The sequence below is a fragment of the Ambystoma mexicanum genome, chromosome 3q (assembly GCF_040938575.1).
Source record: "Ambystoma mexicanum isolate Mex_15411 chromosome 3q, UKY_AmexF1_1, whole genome shotgun sequence".
Taxonomy (NCBI): Eukaryota; Metazoa; Chordata; class Amphibia; order Caudata; family Ambystomatidae; genus Ambystoma; species Ambystoma mexicanum.
This window is the reverse complement of record NC_090926.1, coordinates 915,451,492-915,478,769: the sequence shown is the minus strand read 5'-3', so window position 1 is coordinate 915,478,769 and position 27,278 is coordinate 915,451,492. Positions and strand designations below refer to the sequence as shown.

Here is a 27,278-nt window from a genome sequence, read left to right as displayed (position 1 = left end):
TCATCTTTATTGCAATTATTTGAGAAGTGCTTTCTTGTCTAGGACTCCCATACAGGCCTTTGACGCTTAAGGGTGGAGGAGAGGAGATGATTACTGCTGCACTCTCTCGCTCCATTAGCTCATTTGAAAATGTAGTAAATAGAGAAAAGAGGGTAGAGGGAGCCCTGTGGATAAGAGAAAAATGCAGAGTGGGCTGTGCTTTCATTGAACAGTGCAATTAAATAGCTAGCTAGTATCAATTTAATTAGCAAACCCACATAATTGCATATCAAATTGCTATGCAATGCTGCTTATTTATGCCTTTGAAGTACTGCTAGGAGGAAGATGACTTGTACTACCCTCTTCATATGGATGCGGGCCCCAGACCCGTATTACTCTACGGTTGAGATCTGGCAGACCTGGTTCACTCTCCTGCCAGGTACTGCCATGAAGAAGATGGCTTGTAATATTCTTTTCTTGTGGATGCGAGTCCCAGACCTGTATTTCTCTATATGGCTCGTCAGGCAGACTTGCTTTACTTGCCTGCCAAGTACTGCCATAAGTAAGGTAAGTGACAACTCCTTCATGTATTAGATTGGGGTTTATGTTACCGTCCCAGTTCGGGAAACCCTTCCCTCGGATAGCCCCTCTTTCCCATCTCCACATAGGTGTTTTTATCCATCCCGTTACTTATATAGGGTATTGGGTTACAGCCTCCCGAGCCCCAAGACCCTCTTGCATCCCCTCCAGCTGGGCCATATAACCCTGTACCTTTTGGGATCTTGTCGGCGGCCTCCAGTCTGCTCTGGGGTTTCCGTTCGCCTTGTTCACTTCTGTGCTTGGTTCTCTCTTTGGCAACTCCACAGCTTCAGAAGCTGTTCCCTTCTCGTGCATGCCTCGCACCCTGCAGTCCCCACTTTGTGGCATGTCATTCTGCTGCTTTGCCCGCCTTCGGCTAGGTCCTTTGTTGTTGGACCTTCTAATGACGCCTTTGTCTTCCAGGCAGCGTCTTGGTCTACAGCTCCTTTCCGTTCCCGCACTGACTTGCCGCACTGCTCTCGGCTCCTCTTGGGACATCTGAACTTCTGGTTCCTCCTGGGAGGGCTTGCCAAGTCCTTCGTTCTTTTTTGTTGTAAATGAGCACAGGTGACTGAACTGCTCATCTAAGTTCTTGTTTGTGCTCTTCATTATTCCACACCTCCTCCTCATCTCAGTACATGTATAATAGTTCTCCCTTAGGTAGTCCCTACTCTTCCACATCTCAGTAGTTAAGTCTTCAGATTTACAGAGACACATGGAAGTGTTGGCGTCTACAAAGTAGGGATGTGTGTAAGGTTGTGGCTGGGGGTTGTTATACCACATTCTCCCTAGATAGTCGTCCTTGTCCTCAGAGGGGGAGTCTCTGCACATGAGAGCCTTCCGCTGTTTACCACCCCCAGGAGGACTATCGGGTAGCGGCCTCACAGCCCTGGCCTCATGGGAAGGGGCTCCCCGTCGAAGTGCCAACACGTTGAGAGTATCTTTTTGGAGGGCCTTCTTAAGAGGGATATTTCCCTTTCAGGTGACAGTTTAGTATTTAATTCTCTCTCTCAATAAAGACTGCAGAATGATTGTACCAGGAGAGAGGCTTATACACATTAATTTAATGGTGTCTGCCAAGTGAGTTGGTTCACCAGCTAGGGGATTAAAGCCTAGGCCTTCCATCTTCACAATAATGTTTACCCAGATGCTCAGGTAACATTGAATGTTGGAAACTGCTCACCCAGTTCTCGGCATGTGTGGTTCACAAAAAGGGGTGTTAGCTGAGAAAGTGGTACATTTCTTTATCTCTGGCAGGGAAGTGGTATACAGGCACACCCACAAATAAGTTAATTGGGCTTGAGATCCCCGATTAGTGGAAACATTTTTATTTTTAAATTTTATTTATTGTGCATTTAGTTTATATTCCGTCAAGAACAAACATTTACACATTTTTACAAACCAAATTAAAATGTCACATTTGTCAATCTGAATAGTTAAAATATACATCTTAACTATGAGTAAAGGGGAAATAGAAAATATTCCTATCAAAGCATGAATATCATACAGTGTAATTAACTGTGACTATAATGTGACTATCTAAAGAGTTGCCAGTGTCCAAATACTAAAAGCTGCAGTGTTAACTACAATGGATTCAGCCCCCACTAATGCTGCCCAAAACTGATCTCTGCATATGCTCTCTATAGATCGCACAAAGACCCCATATCCTTTGCTGTACAATGACTCCAAAGCAGGCCATGCTGTCAGTATATGTCTACTGGTCTCCACTTTCCTAGCACAATGCCTGCACATAATCACCTTGTTCAACCACTTATTTCTAAATTCCTTTGTATCCAGTATGTTGAACCTAAATTGCACTGTAAATCTTATAAGAGCAGGATTGGCCCATTTCAGTAGGTAGCTTCTAAGTTTGCCAATTTTGAAGGCCTGATAGGAGTATTCTCTGAATCTTCTAAGTCTGTTCAGTCTGACTATCGCCTTGACCATGTCCTTCTCTGTCATTTTCTTTTTTATTAATGACACACAGTCCAGGCGCTCTCGTATTATGTCCATGGTAAGACCTACTTCAGACAAAAGATGTTCCGTAAAAGTGCGTAGTCTTTGAAAAAGTTATTAGGACTGCTTTTGATCAAATCTTTGCCCAATAGTTGAAGGAGATGATTCGATCCTAGGGCCAGCTTATCCATTTTGAAATATAACATGATCCTTTTGAAAGACCAGCATGATACTAAAGAATGTAAGCCATACTCCAAGTGCATGGCCTCCACTGGAACCCCTCTGTGCATATTCATGATGGAACAGAGGAGTTTGGACTCCAGTTTATGAAGCCAACCAACTTCCCCAATTGACAGATCTCCAAGGCATATAGGATGGCTGGGCATATACTAGTTTTATATATTTGTATGAAACCAAAGAAGGCCGTGATTTCAGCCTGGGATGGCAGATCCATTTTAGAATTTTTTATACCATTATATTTGTTGCCACTATGTAGGTTCGGACGTTTGTGTATCGCGTTTCAGTTCCGAGTCATTCCTTTGCGTGTCATGTTTTATGTCCAATGCCGGCAAGGGCCGCACAAGTTTGATTTTTTAATCAAAATTAGAGGGGTAAGCTCCTCCCTCCAGCAACAGTGTGTCGGCAAGCAAGTAGACAAACTCTAGGAGAGTAGAACATTCGAATTCCGATTAGCAGGAAACACAGATTTTGATATAGAAGCTGACGCGACCACAGCTCTCCCTCAAGGTTTTCCAGAGATGTTTTAAGGGCGAACGAATCAAAGGCGCTCCAGCCCATAGTCTTTGCTCCTTTGAAGCTGTAGAAGGTAAATAAATTGACTCCACCTCCCGCACAGACCTCAAGCTGCGAGTGTATGCGTTACAGCGATTATAGATCCAAGGGGGCCGACGGTTGTCAGCGTTAGGCAAAGTTTGTATGCAGTACCCTTTCGGTGCACTACACACAACTCTGACCACAGGTATAGGAAACCCAACCTTTGTTATAAGCTTGTACTACACAGTTTTGGTAGCGTGTTGAGCAGAAGAGGGGTCAATGTGAGCTGGCGGGGAGTTACACAGAGATTCACAGTGACAAGTATTCAAATAAACTCTTACACACAATGTTTCTTGAATAAACATTTATTAATTTATTCATCAGTCATACCTTGGTATTGAAGAAAAAGTGCAGCAGACGATGTCTGTTCCTGTGCAGCTCTGCAGATCTCACTGTTCCTGGGCCTCAGTCATGGGGACAAGAGGGAGGACTTCTGGGACTCCTGCACTGCAATGGCACGGTCACTGCTCGCAACCGGCAATCTTCAAATCAGTGTTTCAGCTCCTTCCGACTACGCAAAGAGCAACACCACAGTTCCTGGCTGTCGAGATGGACTTTCCTTGCTTCTGGGGTCCCGCACTCTGTTGAGGGAGCTCAGGCTCGGTCAGTCCTGCTTCCTGGGAGTCCGGAGGATCTTCCTTGAGATCTAGGTCAGCTTAAAAGCAACACACACAATCTGGTGCAACTCTCACTGGCTATACTGTTTCCCACAGCAACTCTGGAAATTCAACCAACTCCAAGATTGATGTCCAGGTGGCTTACTTTGGAGTTGATTGGTCACACCAACTCAAGGGGAGAAGTCTTTTTGATTGGATGTTCCTCCCACGTATTGCTCATCTTTTGATATATCCATATGGGCGCTGCTCATCAATGCCCGTCCACTCGATCTCCCTTGAGGGCCTCCGTCTCGATGTTGACATCATCACTGTTATATAGCGCGCACAGGGACCGTTGTCTTCAGTTGCGTTTTTATGCGTATTTCCAATTTTCTCTTGGATGTCCCTTACATCAGACAAGTTACTCACCCTGAAAGAATGTAGACTGCAATAACAAGGAAATTCTACTGCAGGGTAGGCTGGGCGGGGCGATGAGGAATACGTGGGAGGAACATCCAATCGAAAGAAGGTTACCACAGGTAAGTAACTTGTTCTTCGAATGGATTGTGTCCTTGCACGCATTCCTCATCTTTTGATAGACTCCCAAAGCAGTGTTTGCATTTTTGGAGGAGGGAGTAAGAATTTAGGGGTTCCTTAGTGGCTTTTGTGTACAGAATGTAACACTGCCTTCCCGAAACCACCTTCCCAGCCTGAGGTGGAGTTCAGACTATAATGCTTTGTGAATGTGTGGACGGAGGACCATGTAGCCGCCGCACGAATATCCTGAATTGGGACTCCCCTCTGTAAGGCAGTGGAAGTAAATTGACATGGGGGGGTCCTGGGAGTCTCTCTGCCAGACATTAGTCCTGGTTACGAGAGACTTAACCAGAGTCTTTAGCTCACTATCTTTCACAGAGAAGAAATATCCCAAACATATCAGTCTTTGTCCTGCCCTGGGGCAGTCCAGCACCGAAATGCCAGGCAATTCTCCTCTGAACAAGACTACCAACAGCATCCCCAGACACAACACGTGTTTCGGTCTGGTTGGACCTCATCAGTAGGGAGGAGCTGTGCCTCTCTAAGAATAGTGAGCAAGGAGTCCACATCTGGATTCCCCTAGTAACTGTAATGGCTTGGCAGGCGAAGAACGATGGTCTGGAAGGTTGCTCAGAGCAATGCCAGAGGTCAAGATTTATTCTAAACCTTCCAGCCATCAACTCTTTTGTTTTGCTATTGTCACCCCGAGTGGGAAGGGTATGCCCAGACGTGGGTCCCTTGCCTGCTGGGCCTAGAGACCCAAGCTACTCCTCACTGATGACGCCCAACAAGGCTGAAACATGTCTGGGGATGCTTGTGGTCTCGTGCAAAAGGGATGTGACCTAGCAGTTCGGGCTGGACTAACCCTTTGGGGGTGGGACAAATCCTGATTTGCATATGGTTTTTCCCCTTTTGTAATGGCTTGGCAGGCGAAGAACGATGGTCTGGAAGGTTGCTCAAAGCAATGCCAGAGGTCAAGATTTATTCTAAACCTTCCAGCCATCAACTCTTTTGTTTGGCTGAGGAAATAGCCATGCCCCTGGTCGAATGAGCTTTGGGACCCTTAGGGGGAACTTTTCTTGCTAAACTGTATCATTCAGAAATTCCTAAAATGATCCACTTGTAGAAGGTTTGTTTTGTGACTGCCATACCCAACTTGGAGGCCTGTGTAACCAACGAAAAGTTGATCCTCCTGGCTTAACTTGGACATCCTGGATAAGTAGAAGCCAAGTGCACGCATTGGGTCAAGCCTGTGTAATCTCTCCTTCCTTTCCAGGATGAGGTGGAGGATAAAATTGTGGAAATATTATTTTTTGAGTTAAATGAAAATTGGACACAATTTCTGGTAAAAAAGTAGGTTTAACCTTAAGGACTATCCTTAAAGAAGACTGTGTAAGGAGGCTTGCAGGACCAGGCTTGAAGTTCACTCACCCTACGGGCTGATGTAAAAGCAACTAAAAGGATGGTCTTCAGAGTTAGAAATCTTAGTGGACAGGAATGAATAGGCTCGAATGGAGCAAACATGAAAAATTTCAAGACTAAGTTGAGATCCCAAACCGAAACTTGAAATGAGATTGGAGGAAGTACATTTGTCCATTCCTTCAGAAATTGTATAACAAGTGGTATTTTGAAGAAAGATACCTCTTCCGAGGAGCGCTACAAATCAGTTGTGTTGCCAGATACCCTTTAATTGTGCCCACGTGGAGCCCCAGATTAGCTAGGTGTAACAAGAACGATAACATCATAGGTGTGCTGCATGTAAAAGGATCCACATTCTCATCCCTGCACCAGCTGCAGAACTTGTTCCAATGGCAGCAGTATAAGGATTTTGTTGCTGATCGTCTGGCCGAAAAACACATTTCCATTACATCGTCTGGGAGGTCCCAATCCTTACATTTCAACCTCTCAGAAAACAAGCGTGAAGGTTGAGTGTCTTGACCTCTGGATGGAGAACCCTAGCCACCTCTCGCGTGAGAAGGTACTTTCTTTCTGGAAGACGTTTTGGTGGCCAGATGGACATATCCAGAAGGTCTGGGTGCCACTTCCTCCTGGCCTAATCCAGAGCAATTAGGATCATGGATTTCCCTCCTGATCACTTGAGGACTGACGGGGACTGGAGGAAACGCGTTTAGGAGTAGAACTTCCCAGTCCACCACAAACACGTCTCCTAGAGCTCCTCTTGGGGGAGATGCCCTGGAGCAGTACAGCTCTCACATCTGGTTGACACTGGTCGCAATGAGATACACTTGAGGGATTTCCCAAAGGGTAAATAACTCTTGAAGGACTTCCTGAGCTAGGTCCCACTCGTGGGAGACTGTGCTCTGCCTGCTTAGATCGTCTACTGCCTTGTTCTCCTCTCCGGCTAGGTGAACTGCCGATGGGGAGACTCCTTCTTAGCTGCATTGCCTCTCTGCAAAGTGGACACCTCCTCTCGTGTTGAGTGCATGGACACTGTGTTGTCCATCATTATCAGGACATTTTTTCCCTGTACAAAGGGCAGAAAAGCCTTCAGCGCTAGTCTGATTGCCCTCAGCTCTAAAAGGTTAATGTGTAGTTTGGACTCTGATGGAGACCAACGACCGCTGATTGACAGATCGTTGGCATGTGCTCCCCACCCGGCGAGCGAGGCGTCTGTAACTACCATGGTTACCAAAAGGGTTCTCCCTCCAGAATGTTTTCCACTCAGGCCCTCCACAGAATGTCCTGTGTGACTCTGCTTGGAACCTGAAGGTCTGGCATCCTGCCTGAGCATTGGGACCATTGAGTCCCGAGAGTCCATTGGAGAGATCTCATTCGAGCCTCTGGCACCAGGAAAAAGCAGGATTCCATGAGATCGAGCAACCTCAAAAAACCAAAAGCCGGAACACCCTGGGCATTCTGGAATTTGGTGACCATCTGCAGAATGCTTTGAGCCCTCATCTCAGGTGGCGAGGCTTTACACAAGGATGCACCCAAGACTAGCCCAATGAATTGGACCCTTTGAGATGGTATCATGTGGGACTTCTTAGTTGACGGAGAAGCCTAGTATGTGGAGGGAGTGACAGGTTGAGCTGAGTTCCAGGACCTGTTCAGGAGAACGTGCCGTGATCAGCCAATCGTCCGGATAAGGGTAGATGTGAATTCTCCCCAGTCTTCCGAGACTCGCTGCCACCACCACCACCACCACCACCACCACCATCAACTTGGTTAAAACCCATGGAGCAGAGGTCAGTCCAAATGGCAGCACTTGAAAACTAATAATGAGGACCGCCAGCGGCGAACCTCAGGTACTTTCTGTGCTTGCAATGGCACATGAAAGTAAGCATCCTGAAGGTCCAATGATACCATCCAGTGCTGAAGGATCTGAGTAAGGGTAATCATCTAGAACCTGTCCTTTCTGAGGAACTTGTTCAAGTGTCTTAAGTACAAGATGGGTCTCAATCCTCCATCCTTCCTGGGGATTAGAAGTAAGGGGAGTACCAACCTTTGTTCCTCTCCGGTACAGGTACTGGTTCTATAGCACCTTTCTCAAGCAGTGCCAAAATTTCCAGCACAAGGAGCGGATCTGGAATATTTAAAGAGTTGTTCCCCGGTGCATGATCCGGAGGCCTTTTTAGAAAGGGAAGGCAGTAACCCTGGGCTACTGTTTCCAATGCCCATGCATCTGAAGTAATACCCTGATATTCTTGCAGTTGCTGTGAGAGTTTACCTCCCACCGGGGTTTTGTGGACTAAGGCCTCAGAGAGGTTTTGAGGTGGCTGATGTAGCCGGCTGAGGAGAAAGTAGCCTTTGCCTGGGTGGTTTTAGCACCTCTTCCCCATCCACCATGGGGGAATCTTCTCTGACCTCTTTGATTCGATAGTCCTCTACCTCTTCCAACTGAGGAGTAATAGCAAAAGAACCTGCCCCTCCAGGCTGTTAGAGTGGGGCGAGTTTGTGGCTGTCTGATTGCAGCACCAAGGGATTTGGCTGCTGCTTTGGAGGTCTGCAGCTTCTCCAGGCTCCCATCAGCCTTGCTGCCAAATAAATGTGTGCCGTCAAAGGGCATGTTAAGAAGTCTGGATTGCACATCGGAGCAAAACCAGACAATCAACCAGGCAAATCTACACATTCCAGTGCTAGCCGCCATTGCTGACCGTATCAGCATAGCTGAGTCGAAACCAGACTGAAGGGATTTGCACATTGCATCTTTCCCATCCTTACCAATGTTTAGGAAACCGTCTCCTTCCCCTTCGGGGATATGTTCAGCCACCACCGATCTACATTCCTATAGGGTAAATGTGAATTTAGCCAGTGCACATGTGAAATTTGCCAAATTAAGATCCATACTTCTTACAGAGAAGACCTTTTTTTGCCATAGCATCATAGCGTTTGTCATCCCTGTCGGGACCGGGGAGGGGGAATTGTTGGGTATGCATTCTGTTTAGATGTGGAGGCCTGAACTGCCAAACATTCTAGAGTTGGAGGTTTACTTAGGTAACAGGGGTCACTGCTTGAAGCTCTGTATTTGCTTGTTAATTTTGTATTTACTGCTGGGATTCATTCCGGCTTCTCCCAGTTGGCATTAACCCGCCTTTTTAAGGTTACATGAAAAGAAAGAATAGGGTCCACCTGGGGTCCAGTATCTAAAATATCTGAAAGATCATCCTGCTCAAAAAGGGGTGCAGGCCTACTCCATCCCAGTTATTCTATGACTCTAGACATTAGTTGTCTGTACGACCCATCAGCATGGTCTGAGGGATCTGGTCTTCCAAATTCAATTTCGGGAGAAGTATCTACGAGTCTCATGTAGATCTTTTATCCTTGGGTCCTCTGATATCAGAGCCTCTGGAACACCTTGTGTCCTATATTGCAATCCAAAAGGACATGATTCATCAGAAGATGGCTCATTTTCCTCATAAATTAAAGAAGGTGACTTAAAGTCTTTCCTTGGTAGTGGGGTAAAAGATCTCTATTTTTTTTTCAAACTCCTTTGAAGATTTTGTAAGCTGCGTCAATAAAGGCATCGACGTCTTTGACGCTGTGGGTTTGGACAACTGAGGTGTTGAAAATTTCTTGAACAATGATGTGGAGTCTTCGTGTCAATGACGTCAAAGATTTTGCCTTTAAAGGAGTTCCTCGACAGAACCTCTGAAAGTTTGAGGAGTTTACTCCAGGACAGCCGGGTCCAGGGGTGCACAGGTTTTGTCTTTTGCCTTCGCTTTGTTGGGTTTCTCGACATGGGCATGACTCTTGCTCTTCTTCGAGGGGGTCGAGGCCGCATTCTCAAAGAGCTGAAGCATCTTTAGTCTGAATCTCTCCCATTCAGCCGTTGAGGCCGATTTGCAGGAAGACGGCGATCTGCGACACCTTTACTTTGAAGGCCATGAAGACGATGACAAGTGGTGAGACGGACTTCTGGATTGAGATCGGTTAGGTTTCTCCCGACGAGAGTCGCCTCTCGACTCATTGGAGGATCGCTTTTTCAACATAGTCGGTGAGGGGGATTTATGTGACCTTCCTGCAGCTAACTTCCGTCTACGCTCTTTCAGGGCGTTCACAGTCATCGATAGGCAGGATCCACACTCCGATGTCTTATGATCGGATCTCAAGCACCACAGACGCACTCGATCGGGGTCCTTCAGGAACATTTGCAGTCATGGCATTTTTTAAACCCTGATCTTGGGTGTTGATGATGCTGACAAAGATGCCATTATATTTCACAAAATTCGATTGTTTCCTTCCGAAGCACACCGCAATAGCTCTCGCGAGAAAACATAACTGAAGCCAACGGTGGCTGCGTGCACTATAAACCAGTGATGACAGACATTGAGACGACTGCCTTCGACCCGCAGTGCCTCCATCTGGAAAACATTTCCGAAGCAGCTAAAGCTGGATATCGGTAGATCAAAAGAAGAGGAATATGTGGGAGGACACGATCCATTCAAAAAAAGTCTCATTAGAAGAGACCCGTTGAAGTTGAAATCTATGCAGACCTTGAAAAGAAATAATAGTTTTTTTTATAATGCGCTTCATTCTGGACTCCAGTCTCTAAGCACGGGCCGGGATCCTGTGCTGCTCAGTGCAGTCTTGCTGCAGAGCTATCCTCCTGGCCAACCCGGCAGACCGTCCATCTACATTGTACCTCGGGGAACCTAATTCTCAGAGAAATAAATGTTCAGGAAAGGGCAGAAATGTGCAATCTGAGGGTTTAAAGTGATTAGCATTGCTTAATGGTCCTGTAATTAATATTGCTGGAGCTATCCAATATGTGTACCTTAAATGACAAGGTCAGCAGACCTATACGATGTGGACTACCAAGTAACCAGAGTACTGTGGGAGCACCACTGCATCTAGGTTCCATATGGGTAGTTGTGTATAGGATCAATGGCACCACTACTTTTGACAATGTAGAGGAAATCCGCCCACAACACTTTGAAAGATTTAGCAGAAATGTTGTGTCTTACATTGTACCTGGTTCACTGATTATAGTGTGGATGTTGCCAGTCCAGTCTCTCATAGAAATCTATTCATAGTTTATATGTAGTTTACTCAACACTGTAAAGGATGAATGGAGCAAATCAGCTGGCAAAATCTTAGAATGGGCACAAAACATTTAGGAATCGGTAGCGCACCAACTGCCTCTTATAAAGTGTGGACACCTTAAAGCCAGACATATACACACAGAAAAGGAGAACAATCTAAGTATTTGATTTTAATGAATTTAACATTTGCATACAAAGAAGACACTTGCAAAAACAGTCTAAATAGTTTCACCTATCTATGGAAAAAATAGTGGATGCTCGATAGGTACGCCCCCAGAGTAGTCATTTGGCCGAGTTGTATGTACAGATTTCTGCTGTACGTTCACCCTTCACATGAAATTTCTCAGAGGTGGTAAATAAACTGCAAGACATGCACAACTATGCAGTCAGTTCCACCTTAAAGAAATGCAGCCTAAATGCAGGTTTATCCAGGTAAGCGCCTAAACCACCATCCGCCCAGTCAGTACCAATCCAGTTAGACAAGCTACGCTACTGATCGTTGATGTACATGTACATGATCTACATGCAAAGAATTATTCCTCTTTCATCATCTGAAAATCTATATACGGAACCGCAATAGGTTTTAACTCCAAGTATGCAGTGTATCAATGTATACATCTTGAACTATTAAGCAAATCTGATTGTTTACAAATTAATGTATTCATTGTCATTTTTTTATATCCTCCAAGCTATCACTGCTTTGACGGACCACGTCGGTTGGAGACACAGCCTACTTACTGTTGGTGTACTACAGTTAACTATTGTTGTTTGTGGATCGCTGCTAAGACCAATGAAAATCCAAAAAGAGAAAGAAGAAACTCCAAAACAAGAGACTGTGGAATCCTCATATATTCTTGAAAATGAGAAAACACTTACTTCGATTGACTCCATTGACTCTGGAGTGGAAATACCTACCTCACCTCAGAAAGAAAATGAAAACTTGAAATCAGAGACAGACAACCAAGTCCCTCAGGAAAAGGCCCACATGCTCGAAGAAGCACGGGGTTCAGCGGAGAAACTGAAAATTACACTGTTAGACTTCACAATTTTGAAAAATTACAGCTTTATTTGTTATGCACTCTTTGGTCTTTTTGCCACTCTTGCATTTTTTGCCCCTTCTTTGTACATCATCCCACTGAGTATGAGTCTCGGTATTGATAAAGACCATTCTGCCTATACGCTATCTGCCATGGCCATTGCTGAAGTGTTTGGAAGAATTGGCGCTGGATGGATTCTCAACAAGAAACCTATACGCAAGATATATATTGAGCTCATATTCGTCATTTTGCTGTGTGTAGCTCTGATTGCCTTCCCTTTTGCCACAGAATTTCGGGGACTCATGGTGTGCTGCGTATTTTATGGATGCATGTTAGGAACAGTAGCAGGTACCCACATTCCACTGGTAGCAGACGATGACGTTGTGGGCATTGAGAAGATGTCTTCAGCAGTTGGGGTATATGTTTTCATTCAAAGCATAGCTGGATTGGCTGGACCCCCACTTGGTGGTAGGTTTAATTATGAATTGTCCTGAATTTAACACACATTTCATTGTTTGCATTCACTAATTATGTTCTTTTGCTAGATTTTACTTAGATAATTATGAAACACTGGCATATCCTAAAGCTACCAAAGGGGAGAAAGCAGGGAGGTTGTTTAGTTTCCAAAGCACTAATTGTTTGTTCATTTTACTGCAGTTATTGGTACTCAATCTCCCCTTCTTCCGATACTGCAGGAGCTGAAGTGTCTCAGAACTCAAAAAGGCAGCCAGAAGGCAAACGCTATGTAAAATAACAAACCAACCAATTAACACATAATTTTTAACTTTCATATGAGTCAGTAACATGGTGTATTTTACTCACTATTTATTTGTTGTTGAGGGGGAGGAGGTGGTGGCCTTTTCAGAGAGCAAAAGCGATTCCCATTCCCAATGAAAATGTTCCATATTTCTTTGCACCTAATACTTCTTGCAAAGCGAAAGATACAAGTTTGCCTCTGCTTCCTCTTCGGATCAAGCAGTAATAAAATTGGAGCTCCCACCTGTGGTCCTTCCTGCACTGCTCTGCTAGTAACAGTGATCCAAACATAGCCATGGAGCTTTGGAACTGGAGGGCACCCACCCATGTGTCTTATTTATTTTTTTTAAACAAGAAATGAATTTTTACTCCCTACATATATTTGTTGAGATTAATTGCCTGTTTTAGAGCATAAACGTGGCTGATAATCCGTTAGGGCTGGTTACATCTATTCTACCCCTCTCCCTGGCTGTTGAACCAATACCCGGCAATCCTTGCCCACAGCATTGCCGTACTCTGCTACAACTTTCAGTGCTACGTGGATGACAACAAGCTCGTCTTCAGGCTTCCCTCCGCCACCTCCTCTCCTCCTCTCATCTCTGACTGACTGTTATCCAGGAGTGGTTTGACGCCAATGATCTCTGCCTTAACACCAGCAAGACTGAGATTCTTCTCATTTGCACACCTGCACACTCCTTTACTGTCACTCTCTGACCTGTCTCCGTTGGACTGCTCTCACCTGTGAGTCTAAGAACCTTGAGGTCATCTTCGACTCCACACTCTCCTTTTCTCCTCACACCTCTGACGTTTCCAAGAAGTCAAACTACCAACTGCACCTCCTCGGAGGTATTATTCCTTTCCTCTCCTTCCCCCAGAAGCTTACTGCCTCTCAAGCTCTGGTTCTCTCTAGGCTGGACTATTGCAACAGCCTCCTTATAAATCTGCCTGCTTTTACTCTCCGCCCTCTGCAACTCATCCAGAACAGGATTGGGAGACTTGTCCTTGGCCTCAAGCCCTGGGATCAGATCTCTCCAGCCCTGAAATCTCTTATTTGGCTCCCAGTGGCTGTAAGGATTACATTCAAGACCCTTTTTATTATGCACAAGGCTTTCTGGGACCCGGGTCCAAAATACCTTCAACTCTCCCTCCGTAAATAACTTCCCACTCGAGGTCTTCGCTTCTCCAACTCTCCCAGGGTCAGTTTCTTCTCCAAGCTAAGAGTTCGGGGTAGATCTCTTTCCTCGTCTGGGGCCTCCCTCTGGAACAGCCTCTCTGCCACTTGAGGAGAACCAGCTCCGGTTCCGGAAGCACCTCAAGACCTTCCGCTTTGCTTCTAACTTCGCTCTTCCTCTCCCCTGCTTATCGGTCTGCTTTGGTACCCTGCACCAGGTTACTCTGTGACTTGGGGCCCAGGTCCCTGCCGATCCATCCACTCACCCGCACTGCCTCCTGGCAACCCCTGCACCTGGGTCTGTATCTGTAAACCTACAGTCCCCTTACCTGCACTTATCAGACACCCCTTGTATGTGCGTTAAACCCTGCACTTGCCACCCTGCTGGCTGCAATGCCAGTTGTTTTTATCCCTTGCTTAGCACTTTCCACTTCTCCCCTCCCCCCTGTACTTTCCCACTTCCCTCTCCCATGAACTTGCGCAGTCTCATTGTCACTGGGCCTAGTAAGATCGTTGTTTTGTCCTCCCTTTCCCAGTCGCGCTCTGAAACACTTGTGTATGAGCGCTATACAAATAAAATATATTCACCAAACATTCCAACTCAAATGGCTGTTATGCTGTTATCAACCCAGGATTTTAAGAAGGTTGGGTATTTTCCAATTTCCAAGGGTTCTAAGCCTACGTTTGGAGGGTTGCACTTGCTTTGGTGGGTAAATCCAAATGTTACAAAACTGGACTTAAGTTTCAAACTGCCAAGATCTCCTGGTTTAGGTAATCTACTTTGAGCCAGCTCTCCTCCCACAAAAGTGGGCCTGTGTATAAATGACAGCTGTACTTCCATGCTTGGTTGATTTATGGTCATCCCTGTTCATCTGTCCAAAAGGTAGACCTAAATTGAAATGCGAAGGCTAATTCAATCAGCAACTTACAATACAGCTTTTGAGGTTTTTTGAAAAATGCCCACCAAGAGACTAGCAACCTTGTCATCGCACTTGGAAAAATCATTCTGCTTGAACCACCACATTCTGGGTTTGCTGCAGATTGAGTAAGAGGGGGTGAACAATTGGATTGGGAATAGAATCTTGATTGCAATCTTAACTGCAGAGAGTTGTTGCAGTCCATTAATGTGTCATGATAGGAGGGGATCATGGCGTTATTTCACATTCTTTTGTGGAATGAAAAGCTGCAATGTGGGAATGATGGCCCATAGTAGACGCGAATATCAATTTTACCATATTTCAACATTATTAACATACTACCTAAAAAGTATGGTCATCCACTAATATTTGTTTGGGGTTCTGGGGTTTACAAATCAATCAGTCCCAAGCATAATATATGGTTAGGATTGCCAATGTATTATTGTATTTATTGAGCCCGGACCTAGCTTCAAAAAGCAACAGCGCGCTTTACAAAGGTATACAAAAGTACAGATGCTTAGCAGAGCGCTTTTCAGAGGTAACAAGGCAGATATACAGCAAGAGGTAGGATACAGAGGGCCAGAGATGAGGGGTACAGCTGTACAGGCTGGCAGGGAGGAGAGGGGCAGATGGCGTCTAATGAGTTAGTTGGCACAGGGGCGACGCGATGGCCTAGGTGTTGAGGAGGAGAGAGTCCTTGAAGAGGTGGGTCTTGAGTTATTTTCTGAATTGTAGGAGCGTGGGTCAAGTCTGATGGTGACTGGGAGGAGATTCCATAGTCTTGGGGCGTAGGCAGAGAAGGCATGTTTTTTGGTCTTTTCCTTTTAGCAGCAGGAGATTTCAGGTCTGCACGTGTCCTGGCTTCTGGTGGTGTGCTGTTTGCCGGGGATGCCGAGTTTCTCTGCGAGGTAGCTTGGTGACTTGAGGGCGACTGTCTTATAGATAAAGCAGCAAGACTTGAAGGCGATTGGTGCATGGAGGGTAGCCAATGAAGGTTGATGAGGGTCGGGGTGATGTGGTCCTATCTGAGTAGATCCTTGATGAGGTATGCAGCCGTGTGTAGTCTACTTCTCAGGGGCACAAGTGAGGAAAACAGGAGGCCTTTGATGAGGGCATTGCCCCCAACCAGGTGGGATAGGACCAGTGCTTGAACGATGGACCATGGACCAAAAGCTGTCCGGAGGGAGGAAGGGATCGATTCTCTGTTGGAGGGAGAGCTGATGCCAAGCTGTTTTTTCTTTTAGCTATGTGTGTCTTGCAGGAGAAGTGTTTGTCGATATGGAACCTGATGGACTTGGTGCAGCAGATGAGCTTGGGTGTGAATGCCCTCAGGGTTCATGGTTGATCGCCATGTCTGAATGGTCTGAATGTCTAGGTGTTCAGTGTTGTTGGTGAGGAGTTGGAATTCAGGCTTGAAGGGGGTTGAGCTTCAAGTATGCACTGGACAACCAAGACTGGATCAGCAAGAGGCAGGTTTTGAGCCTGTAGATGACACTGATGGAGCAGATCTTAAGGTATAGCTAGCTGTGTGTCATTGGTGTATTGGTAGGTGCAGAGTATGGCTTGGAGGGCTTTGAGCAGCTCCATGTACAGATGGAACACTGCGGGACTCCTCAGGTGACGGGTAGCATTGGTGATAGAGAAGCCCATCGGAACAAACTGCTGGTGGTTGGCGAGGTGGGGCTTGAATCAGGGTAAGACAAGTTGCTGCTCCCTATGCACTGATGTAGGGTGTCTGTAGGTGCCTGGTGGTCTGTGTCGAGAGGTCGAGTAGAACCAGGAGGCAGGGGTGGCCATCGTCCAGGATATTGAGGGAGTCTACCACCTGTATGGTAGCAGTCTCCATGCTGCATCTGGGTCTGAACCGGTTTTGTAGGAGATTGTTGAGCTTGATGTGTTGCTGCAGATGTGCGGCTACCGCTTTCTCGATGATCTTACCTAGGAAGGGAAGATGGGGCAATAGTTACCTAGGTTGTCGGGATCCAGAGTGGGTTTCTTTAGTCGAGGAGGATATTTGTCCTGTCTTTAGGGTCATTCGGAAGGAGCCTTGAGTTGAGCTGTTGAATATATCCAGGTAGGGAAGGAGAGCTTCTGCGCGGAGTGTCTTCAGGATGGATGCTGGGAGGATGTTGTCTGTATACGAACTGGCTTTGAGGGCGGCCAGTGTTTCTACCAGGTCCTCTGTAGAGAGATTCTTGAATGTTTTCCAGGGTGTGGAGATTTCATGAGGTGGGTCTGTGGATGAAGAGCTGGTGTCTATGTGCTGGCAAATCTGCCCGATTTTGGCAATTAAGGTGTTGATGGCAGTGGATTTTTCTATTGAGTGTGGTATTGCAGGGCCCGGTAACGAGTTGACTCCGGGCTTGACCGCTTTGGAGAGGACTCTGCTTTTGTTGTCGGCTTCTGCTATGTTGTTCTCATAATTGGAGGCCTTGCCTGTGTTGATTAGTTGTCGGCGGGCTGCGCAGGGTTCCGTGAGGAGCACGAGGTCAGATGCGGTCCTGGAGTGGCATCAGGTTGACACTTGTTTACGTAGGACTCTGGATAAACAAATATGTATCTTCAATATGAAAACGCAGCTCAATGAGAAATGTGCTGTGTTCCAAGATCTTTGAGTGATATCGTAGATTATTCTGCAGTCATTCCCATCAGCCACCCTGCTAAATAAGCTCATCAAATACTACATGAAAGAAACAGTACTGAGATCACAATTTGTGAGCAGTTTTTCAGGAAAATTGATTTCTCAAAGGACAGCAACACTTCATGAATACTGCCAAATAAAAATAAAACCACTCTTTTAGTAGTGTAAGGAAGGCATGGTATCAAACAGTAAGACAGACACAGGTGACCACAGTAAGGGTGTTTATTGAACTTCATTGGGGTTTGAAAAATGCCAATCTAATCCTAAACCTAAAGATGGGAGCAAGCTACAACCATCAAATAATAACCCAGTCCTAGTCGAGTCTGGGAAACAATGTTGTGCACAAAGAAAAGTGCTCAAGAAATGATAGGTCTTGATATTTAAGCTGTTGCCCTCCCTTCTACGCGTTTTCAGCACGGGACAAGGCGGCACACTCGAGCTTAGCACAGTCTCTGGCTTCTTTAGCATGAGGATGCAGTTCAGCTCTCAGTATCAGGGTCATCTATGTCAAAGTCTCTTTGTCATTAAAGTCTTTTACTTCAGAGGGCCTGATGCGACAAATATGCAAAAGTTCCTTTCTCAGGATTCTCATGTACAACTTCTTGGGTGATTCTCGACTCACCTCGGGCCCCCTTCCACTTTATACAATTATTTCACTTGATCTCCCTCTGTCGGGCTCGGACCACATCCATGTACTTTTTCAAACTTTTATCTACCTCATTGAAATCAAAGACTTTCAAATGTGTGCAGGATTTGACTTGACGTTAGTTAAAAATCTTGTGGCGTTACAGGTGAGTGCAGTGCGCCAGACTGACCTTCTTACGGTGAGTCCTTCTGAAGATTCTGACCTTTCTTCCTCCTTCTCTTCGCCCTCCAGTTGTGCCTTCTCTTATTTCCAGCAGGCTGGACTATTGTAATGCTCTCTATCTGGCCCAGCCTTCTGGCCTAATCCATTGACTGCAACTGCTGCAGAACATATCTGCTCGGACAGCCACAGCCACCATTAGCCCAGTGCTACGTTTTTTGCACTGGCTCCCAGTTTAAAAAAATAATAGACTTTAAATCGCTCTGTCTTGTTCACCGGGCATACTACCAAGCTGGTGCTGCTTTCTTATGGGATAAATTCCCTCCTTATATTTGGTCAAGCAGCGATTATCTGGTCGTTGTGCCCCGATTTTGTCTTCTAAGATTGGGTGGTCGCGCCTTTTCGGTGGGCACTAGTAAGTTATGGAATGGTCTCCCTTTAACTTTGAGGGTGACCATGAACCACCTGTACTTCCGTTGCTTGTTAAAAACTCTGCTCTTTCATTAGTCCCATAGAATGATGATGTGCTACTGTGACCATCCTTGTGCCAAGATACCTTCGGGTGTACGTGTGGGTTATAAATCTGAGAAACATAACTTAACGCTTGTCGCAGGACCACTTTGTTTCACATGTATCCGTTCTCTCTCAATTGATCTCCCTCTACCGGGCTTGGACCAACTTTATCTACTTTAATCACTTCTTAGCTGGCTACCTTACAGAGACCTTCGATTGAGCACCCACGTGGTCCCAGACCGCTCTGTCAAAAGGTATTGTAGTTTGCTTTAAATTTCAATCACTCATTCGCAGTTTAACTTCATTCTGGTCTCTTATCACATGTGTTTTATCAATGTTAGTTCCAGCGCTCGCCATACAATACTGCTGCTTGCAACCTTGGCTTCAATACAGGCCGGTATTGTATCGGTCTCCCCAACTCACCGGCTGCGTTTCTTTCACTGAAGCAGCTTTGTTCTTGGAGCCAAGGACAGTACCACAGTGGCTGGAGATTATTCCTGCCTTAATTAGGGACGTGGGAGGGCCCCGGGTACCTCCACACACAATGCAGGAATCTTCAGCCTGGTTTCATGGTCTTACGCTTTCTCTTGAGGTCTCGTGAAAGTAACGGTTCCTCGTTGTAAAGGTCAAGGGAACTTTCCTCCTTGCGACCCCCTTCTGATTCTCAGTCTTTCTCTTCTTGTTAAACTACCATCTTGGAACTGCTGTTTCCTTGTGTGCTTTGCTTCGTTCAGCGTGTTCTCTCGTGCTCTGCCTTTTATCCGTGTGGGAAGTGTAATGGAAGTCAGGTGTGTGTGTGATGATCATTAATTGCCTGACCATTGTATTGGGACATGCCAGGTACACGACTCGGGTGTTCGTCTGTTTTCCCTTAGAGCGGGCTGTCAATGAGAAAGTGTGTGTTGTAAAAAGGGGGGGTGGGTGCTTAAGAGTTCCTAAAAATCCTACCGGGTAGGATGGGGTAAAGGTGTTATAAGGAAGGGGATACCGCGTCTCCCCATCCAGTGTCCCACTCCCACAAGACCCCTAACCCAGGTGATCCTCCCGCACTGGTCCACCACCAGGAACTGGATCCAAATGCGATGGCCGTGTCCTGGCCACCTGGATGACAGATCTCATTGGGGTTTGGGGGGGGACGAGACACCTTCTGGTTCCTCACAGTAGACACCGTTCTAATCTATACAACCCAACAAAAAAAAATAAAGGATCTCTGAAATCAGATCAGCCTCGTGCCACCCGAGGAATGTGCCTGACACTTCGGTATGCATGGAGGAGCTGGTTGCAGGTCCGTTGAGCCACAGCCAGTCTCTACCCCTGCAAGAAGTTTCACTTTGTCCTCACAGACTTAAGTGTAGGGAGCAAGAGAATAATGAAAAAGGCTGTTTTCCCCTTCACGTTCCGTTTTTCAACCATTTAGTTAATTTGGCCCAAAACTTTAAAACTCAAATATTGTTTTTGAACCGTAGTTGTGGTCTTTTTTTCTGTGCTTTGCAAAGGCTTTCAGGATGCCTAGATTTGAAAAAAAAAATGGCATCAATGTTAGATCATTCGTGCATGTCGTCCTTTTTCTCTACAAGGATTTTTAAAGTACAGTCTGGATGCATGTTCCCTCTTTTGTGGCTAGATTGTATATGCCCTTTAAGAATGTAATTGCTTTATCACTAATGGAATGAATATCTTTCTCTTAGGTGTGCTGGTGGATCGAACACAGAACTACGGGTCAGCATTCTACTCCTGTGCTGTTGGTATGGCGCTGGCAGCCATATTTCTGGCCTTAGTAAGGCCTTGCAAGAATGGGCTCTGCAAAAGAAAGCCAAAACAATCCAGTGAAAAAGCAGCTTCTAACGAAAGAGAAGTTTTTCAAGAGGTCCCAGACGACTTTCTTGAAATGGATTTTGGAAAATCTGAAGGCTCAGTAAAAAGCACCAGTGATAGCGTATGAAGAATGCGTCAACCGAACAAGACTTGAACAAAGACAATGCAGTGAATCAAGAATACAAAACAAACCTTAAAATGTACACTAAAAAAAGGGAATGCAAAACCATCAATGTGAAAAGCTGCTATGTACAATTAAAATTCCAGAGAGGACTTCCCCTTTCCTAACCATTATACAGCCAACAATGGGCAACTGTTTCTGAAAAACATACAAGGCATTTGATGTCCCTGCTAGCAATACAAACTACACTGTGTGCTTCCTATGCCTTCCCCTCTAGATACTTGCAGATGGGGAAATTAAACCAAATTATCACCTGCACCATAAGAAATATTTAAACTACCAGGATTTTAAACAAGTTAATGTCCATTTCCCTTCGGCTCTTTGACAAAGTCAGATTCAAGATTTTAGTTTTATGGCCAGTTATTTCTACAAGAGTTGCCTCTCTGTTTTCAGTGTCTTAGTTTTATTTAAAAAACAATATTTATTAAGTTACTCGAAACATCTTACCGACTCCTTCTGTACCAAGACTGTAACAAAGAGGAAAGACATTTTTCGGAAAAATGTTACCTCTGTTGATGAAATCTGATCACTTTCCTTTTGTGCCTCAGCGTTTTGTTTTACGCACTGTACTATCACAAAAATCCAGGTTTTGAGGAATGCATACCACATATATACAAATAAGCATGTGTCTCGCATGTAAACTGGACAGTGTTTTGGGAATATCTATTTTGAAGAGTGACTGTTGATTGTAAGAAACGCTTCATCAAAACAAATAAGATTGGTAATTTTTGGATATTGACATTTTTAGATTTGCATATTTTGGTGAGAATTAAAATGATCAATACTCCCGTTCTGCTCCAGTAATTGGTATATTGTATATGCATACACATCTGAATACAATATCGAAGACTATGGAATCTCAAGTAAGGGCCCTGTATTTGGGATGTACGAGTATCTGCTTAAATGTGTAAGTAGTAGTACTGAAAACAGTTGCCAAGTGATTACTTGCGTTTTAAGTATATTGCAACAAACTTGAATAAAATAAGTATGAAAAGAATAAGTGTTTTCAGTAACTGAATCTTCAACGTGTTTCAATTTATTTTTTATTAACACCAAATAATAATGGAGAAGATGGGTTATGGCAACAATACATGCATGAAAGAAACTGTTTAGCCAATGAGTGCCTTTACTTTTAGATATCCCAAAGAAACAATACTGATGGAGAAATGCAATCAACAAAATAAAAACATAATGTACTCTTTAGATTCAGAGCCTACATAGATTATCTGAATGGTGCTATTGCATGCACACAATCAACACACTATAGTAATCCACTGTATTTCTGTGGCTGGTGGAAAAAGCAATAATAAGTCATTGATCGATCAACAGTGCAAATTGACATTCAATTGATGTATGCACACACTATCTACATAACTGTACCACGGAATAGTTGGACCCCTTAAAAGCGCCAATACACTTTCTGGAAAACAATCTGATCTTTACAAGCTACAGCTCAATGCGAACTACTGTCCCACTATTGCATTCTAGGTAGAATGTAGATGAGTGTGCATAATATTAGGTGATATTGCAGTGTGCCTTTCACCAACTATAAAACGCAACCAATCAATACAGGTCACTGGAAACCTAGCAGTGTTGTCATAATCCCAGACTACACTATATAAAGTAAAACTCAATCTGATTGCGGTGCTCTTCTTTAGATTTGGAGTATTATTTTGCGTTTGTCAGCTCTAGTGAATGGCAACTAGGGCTGTTGAGGTTTCCCCTGCTTTAGTTTCGTACAAATGTACGTGTGTCTCAATTCTGCTACTTTACTTTCACTTACGTTTGGTTTGCAATCAGTTTAACAAGCACAAAGTTAAAATGATAAAAAATGTAAGACCGGAAAGGTTGCTAAATACAATAAGCACAATACAATGTTCTCATATTTAAAATATATTGACTATCATACAGCAAACCATTCTAAAAACCTTTAAAGGCAAAGAAATTAAAGATATAATTTCATATATAACAGTGGCAGTTGGTGAATTTTTTAATTTGAGGGAAGTATGCGTGGAATATGCATGAGTGACAAGTGCAGCGAGAGAGCACGCACCAAAAAAAGAGGGGCTTAGTGTGGTCTTCTCCAACACTCCTTACCACCAAAACATTTTTTTAAATAATGGGTTAAAAAAAAAGAGTGCATTTTACCGCACTTTCTGGTAAAAAAAAGTATAGAACACATTTTCATGCTGGCTGTGCCCATACATGCTACACTAACATATGCCAGTATTACATATAAGGACTCCAGTAAAAAAATACCATACCACACCACAAAAATAAAGTACCAGATTGACTATACCAACATAGGCCAGTGTACAACGTAATTACAGGTATGTGTGCTTTTATTCTGATGGCAAGTACAAAAATGACATGACACAAAAAATAATTACCCTTGCCAAATAAAAACCAACAAATGCCATGCCACAGTAAGAATGAAAATGCACAGGGACACCACCAATATAGGCCAGGTTAGCCATATAGTTTGCTTTAACCTTGATGGAAAATAAAATATGCCATGCCACATCAAGAAAGTATATGCAAACTGGTAGTACCAGTGGGCACATACTTTCTTCATGTGGTATGGCTGTTAGAGTAATCATGAGAGGTGGTGGGCCAGTTTGCCGACGTCTCGCTGCCGCCTCCCATTACTATTCGATACGGCTCCACAATAACAAAATCTGTAGTGGGGACGCACTCCTGCTCAAAAGGTAGGCAGCACAGCCCATCCCCGTGCAAATACAAGCACACGGGTGGAGTGTACTGCCTGCCACTCAGGCGAGGGTCCGCACCCCACCACCCATAGTGGTGTGCCGTCACTGTGGATATATATATAATTAAGAAGTACAAATGATACAACTATTGTTGAATCTAACTTAAGAAGCAAACGTTAGTGAGCTCATGGTCTACAATCAAGTTTATTCTTTTTTGAACCAGCGCTTCGCTCTTTACCGATCTGGATTTCGTTCTTTCCACTCCACTGAAACTGCCCTTCTCCCCGTCACCAATTCTTTGCTTTCAGCTTGTGATGCTAAACTATCATCTATCCTTGTCCTCCTGGATGTCTCTGCTGATTTTGACATGGTCGACCATACAACTTTTTTTCCCCCGTTTCCCCACTTGGGATCTCAGGTATTGTTCATCAATGGTTCTACTCCTACCTTAAAGAAGAAAGCTGCTGTGTTTACAGGGCTGTCAACCTTTCCTCATCTCTTCTTCTCCAATTCCTGTACCCTCTGGGCTCTGTTTTTGGCCCTCTCCTTTTCTCTCTCTACACCTCTCTGCCCTTATTGCTGCTTTCAATCTTTCCATGCCAATGACTACCAGATATTTCCATCTCTTACTCTTTTTTCACTTCGCTTCACATTTTTAATACTGCCCATATTTGTCAGTTCCAAGTTTATAATATCTGCAAAGCTCGCTCATTTCTTTTCTTGAATGTTTCTAAGCTTCTCATTTACTCTGATCTTGGCCTGCCTTGCCAATTGTTTCTCTTGATTGGACTTCCTGTCTCTCAACTTGCCCCTCTTTGCTCAGTTTAACTGAACTGTATGCCTTCTCTTTTTGTTCTCCCCGTCTTCTTTTACCCCCACTTGTCTCCTAATCCACCTTCTATGCATAGAATATGTACGTATCTATAGTCTCACTCCACATTCCTCCCTCTACCAGCCATCTAATTTGCTCCAGCCGCAATCACAATGTTCTCAATACCGTTTCCAACCTTTCTCCCTTCCCTCCTAAGCACTGGAATTCACTGCCTCTGCACATCCAATCATCTCCATCTCTTGCCATTATCCATATTCCTCTCAAATCTCAACTTCTTTCCTCCATCCCCGACTTATAAATTGTTCCCATTCTGATGGTTTTATCAACCCCATACTTTTGTACTGCTACTTTACTTTGTGCAGCGCTTTGGCAAATGCGCTATATATATTGTAATAAAATACAAATAAATGTTCATCACCAAGGTTAGTATGGAAAACGTTCTCCTTCATTCACCTAAATGTAATTTGCCTAAGGAAGGGGTATACAAAATCACATGCACATTTACAAAAGCAGGCTTACAAAAATGACAGGTCTTTTTTTCCCAAACCGTTTCCGCACCAAAGATCGCTTCACCACTGGGAAGGACTGCTGCAAGAAATGGAAGAGCATTCCTTTCATGTTTGGGATAACTGCGCCTACTAAATTAGGGTTTAATCGGCCGATGTTTACAAATAGAACATACATCTGCCAACACCACTCAAGTTATATCCATGGAGAAACCATGCACCAAGAACATAATGAACCTCTCCCATTTCACTTGCTCTTTATAGAGCTCTGCTGGAAACTATAGTTTCAAAATTAGCAGAGTATTACTTCACTACTATAACTCCGCCACCAGAGGTGCTATGAATAGCCCTTTTTAATAGGAAAAGCAGAGTCCCCACATCAGCCAATTCCAACCCTCTACAGTGCGAAGATGCTAATGCAAACCTTGGAACTCGAGTCCCATCATAGCACATTTAATCTCTTTGGTGTCAAACGCTTATGATAAACAACTGCATTTGTAGCCACCAGATTGGTCATTATATTTCATCAGACATTTGGTTGGAACAGACTCAAGGGGCAACTTGCTTAAATCAGATGCCCTTTACTGATGTCTGAAAATCCATACGAGTTGCAAAAGATTCCTTTAAAAAGGCCCACTCTCACCCAAAACGGGTGGCCTGACATGGAGTAAATTGTTTCAGACTAGCTATTTCAAAAAGCTTTTTTTTTTAAAAACCTTATTTATACATTTAATATTTCACATTGGCCACAAAATATAATACAACAACACAATGTTCAAGGAATACATATGCAATTCCATCATTAACTGTATCATACAGAATAATCAAGGATAGATTAAAATGGGAGAAAAAAAAGAAAATTGTTAAACCTCTCCTAGGCTACAATAGACAACTAAGCATAGAGATCATTAAATGCCCCCCAAATCCTCTCATTTTTAAGGAGTTGCTCCTTTGCTTTAATGGATACCCTCTCTCTCCTGGATAGCAGGGACAACCCTTGCAACCAATCCGCAGTAGTCTGAGAAGCATCACTTTTCCAAAATTTAAAAGTTTGCTTTTTAGCTAGGAGAAGGGCTCTATATACCCAGAACATTTTGCTGTTAAACAGCCCAATACTTAATGGAATCAAACCTAGCACACCAAGGAGAGGGTCTCTAGGTATAGATAAGCCCAAAACTAGTTCCATCCTCTGAAAAACACTATCCCAAAATATCTGTATTTTTCCACATAACCACAACATGTGGAGCGTGCTACCCACTTCTCTGTTACAGTTCCAAAATGTGTCTACAGCACTCAACTTGCAAGATTTCATTCTCCATGGTGACCAGTATAGATAGTGATTATTTTCTTTGTTGTGTATACCTCAACAGAACCCGCACACACACGATTCCATTCAATATCTGACAATGAATTATTCAAATCAGAGTCCCAATTTGGCCTACCACATTGTGGGGCCACCCGGGACGGAGAAGGTGTAATTAGCTTATGCAAGGTAGACACAAATAAAAGGTATCGACTTGGAAAGAAGAAAAATCGCCAGCGGTGCATGCACTGCAGCATTCAACAGCGAAAACAATATACCCAAAAGCTCCTGCAAAGCATTATAACGATAAATAACAGTTGCTTTGAACTTATATTTAAAGCATAGAAACTCAAAGTCAACCATATTCTGACCCTCAAAGACCTGCTCAATTCTCCAAATACCTGCATTTTGCCATGCAACCCACGATAAGACCTTATTATTCTGCTTCACGCGCTGGTTTTTCCATAGACATGAATCTTCACACAATAAAAACTTTTCACCCCAGATCTCATTACCTTTATGCCATTCCTTCACAACATGTTTTATTAATCGGTAATCTTTTATCCATGAACAAAAGCATGTCAAGTGGTGTGGGAGAGAGATTCCTTTTCAATTCTAATCCAACCCGCGCTATTAAGCTCTACATTCGCCAACCAGTGATGCAGTGCACGCAAAGTAAAAGCCGAATGATAGCGCCTTATATCAGGAAAGCCAAACCCACCCAGATGAACTGGTTTATGAAGAATATCATTCGGAATTCGCACCCGGTTTCCTTCATCCCACAGAAACCTGCTCATAGACTTATTAATACCCATTAACACACTATTTGAAAGTGGCAGGGGGAGCATGCTGAAAACATACAAGAATTTCGGAAGAAGTGACATTTTAACTACATTAACTTTACCCCATAGAGTCAGTTTGAACTTCTCTAATTTGCAACAAAGCTGATCCATTTCTGTAATCTTCAAGCGAATATTGTGCGCAAGTAAAGTCTCAATATCCCTATTTAGATGAATTCCCAGATATTTAAAACCTGAATCAGCCCATATCTCCCGACCAACATCAAACAACCTCCTTTGACAAGCCACGGAAATTGGATAAATCAA

At 44.1% G+C, this 27,278-nt stretch overlaps 2 protein-coding genes across 4 annotated transcripts in view; one reads left to right on the top strand and one right to left on the bottom strand.

Annotated features, from left to right (window-relative positions):
• The window catches only part of SLC16A6 (solute carrier family 16 member 6), a 71,463-nt gene extending 49,643 nt beyond the window's left edge, over positions 1-21,820 (top strand). Inside the window, exons 5-6 of the mRNA XM_069655063.1 lie at positions 11,674-12,489; positions 20,513-21,820. Of these exons, the coding sequence (XP_069511164.1) occupies positions 11,674-12,489; positions 20,513-20,766 (1,070 nt within the window). The 3' untranslated portion in view covers positions 20,767-21,820. The remainder of the gene's footprint in view (positions 1-11,673; positions 12,490-20,512) is intronic.
• Positions 1-27,278, bottom strand: part of ARSG (arylsulfatase G) — a 2,321,949-nt gene that overhangs the window by 2,221,178 nt on the left and 73,493 nt on the right. The gene's annotated exons all lie outside the window — the stretch shown is intronic.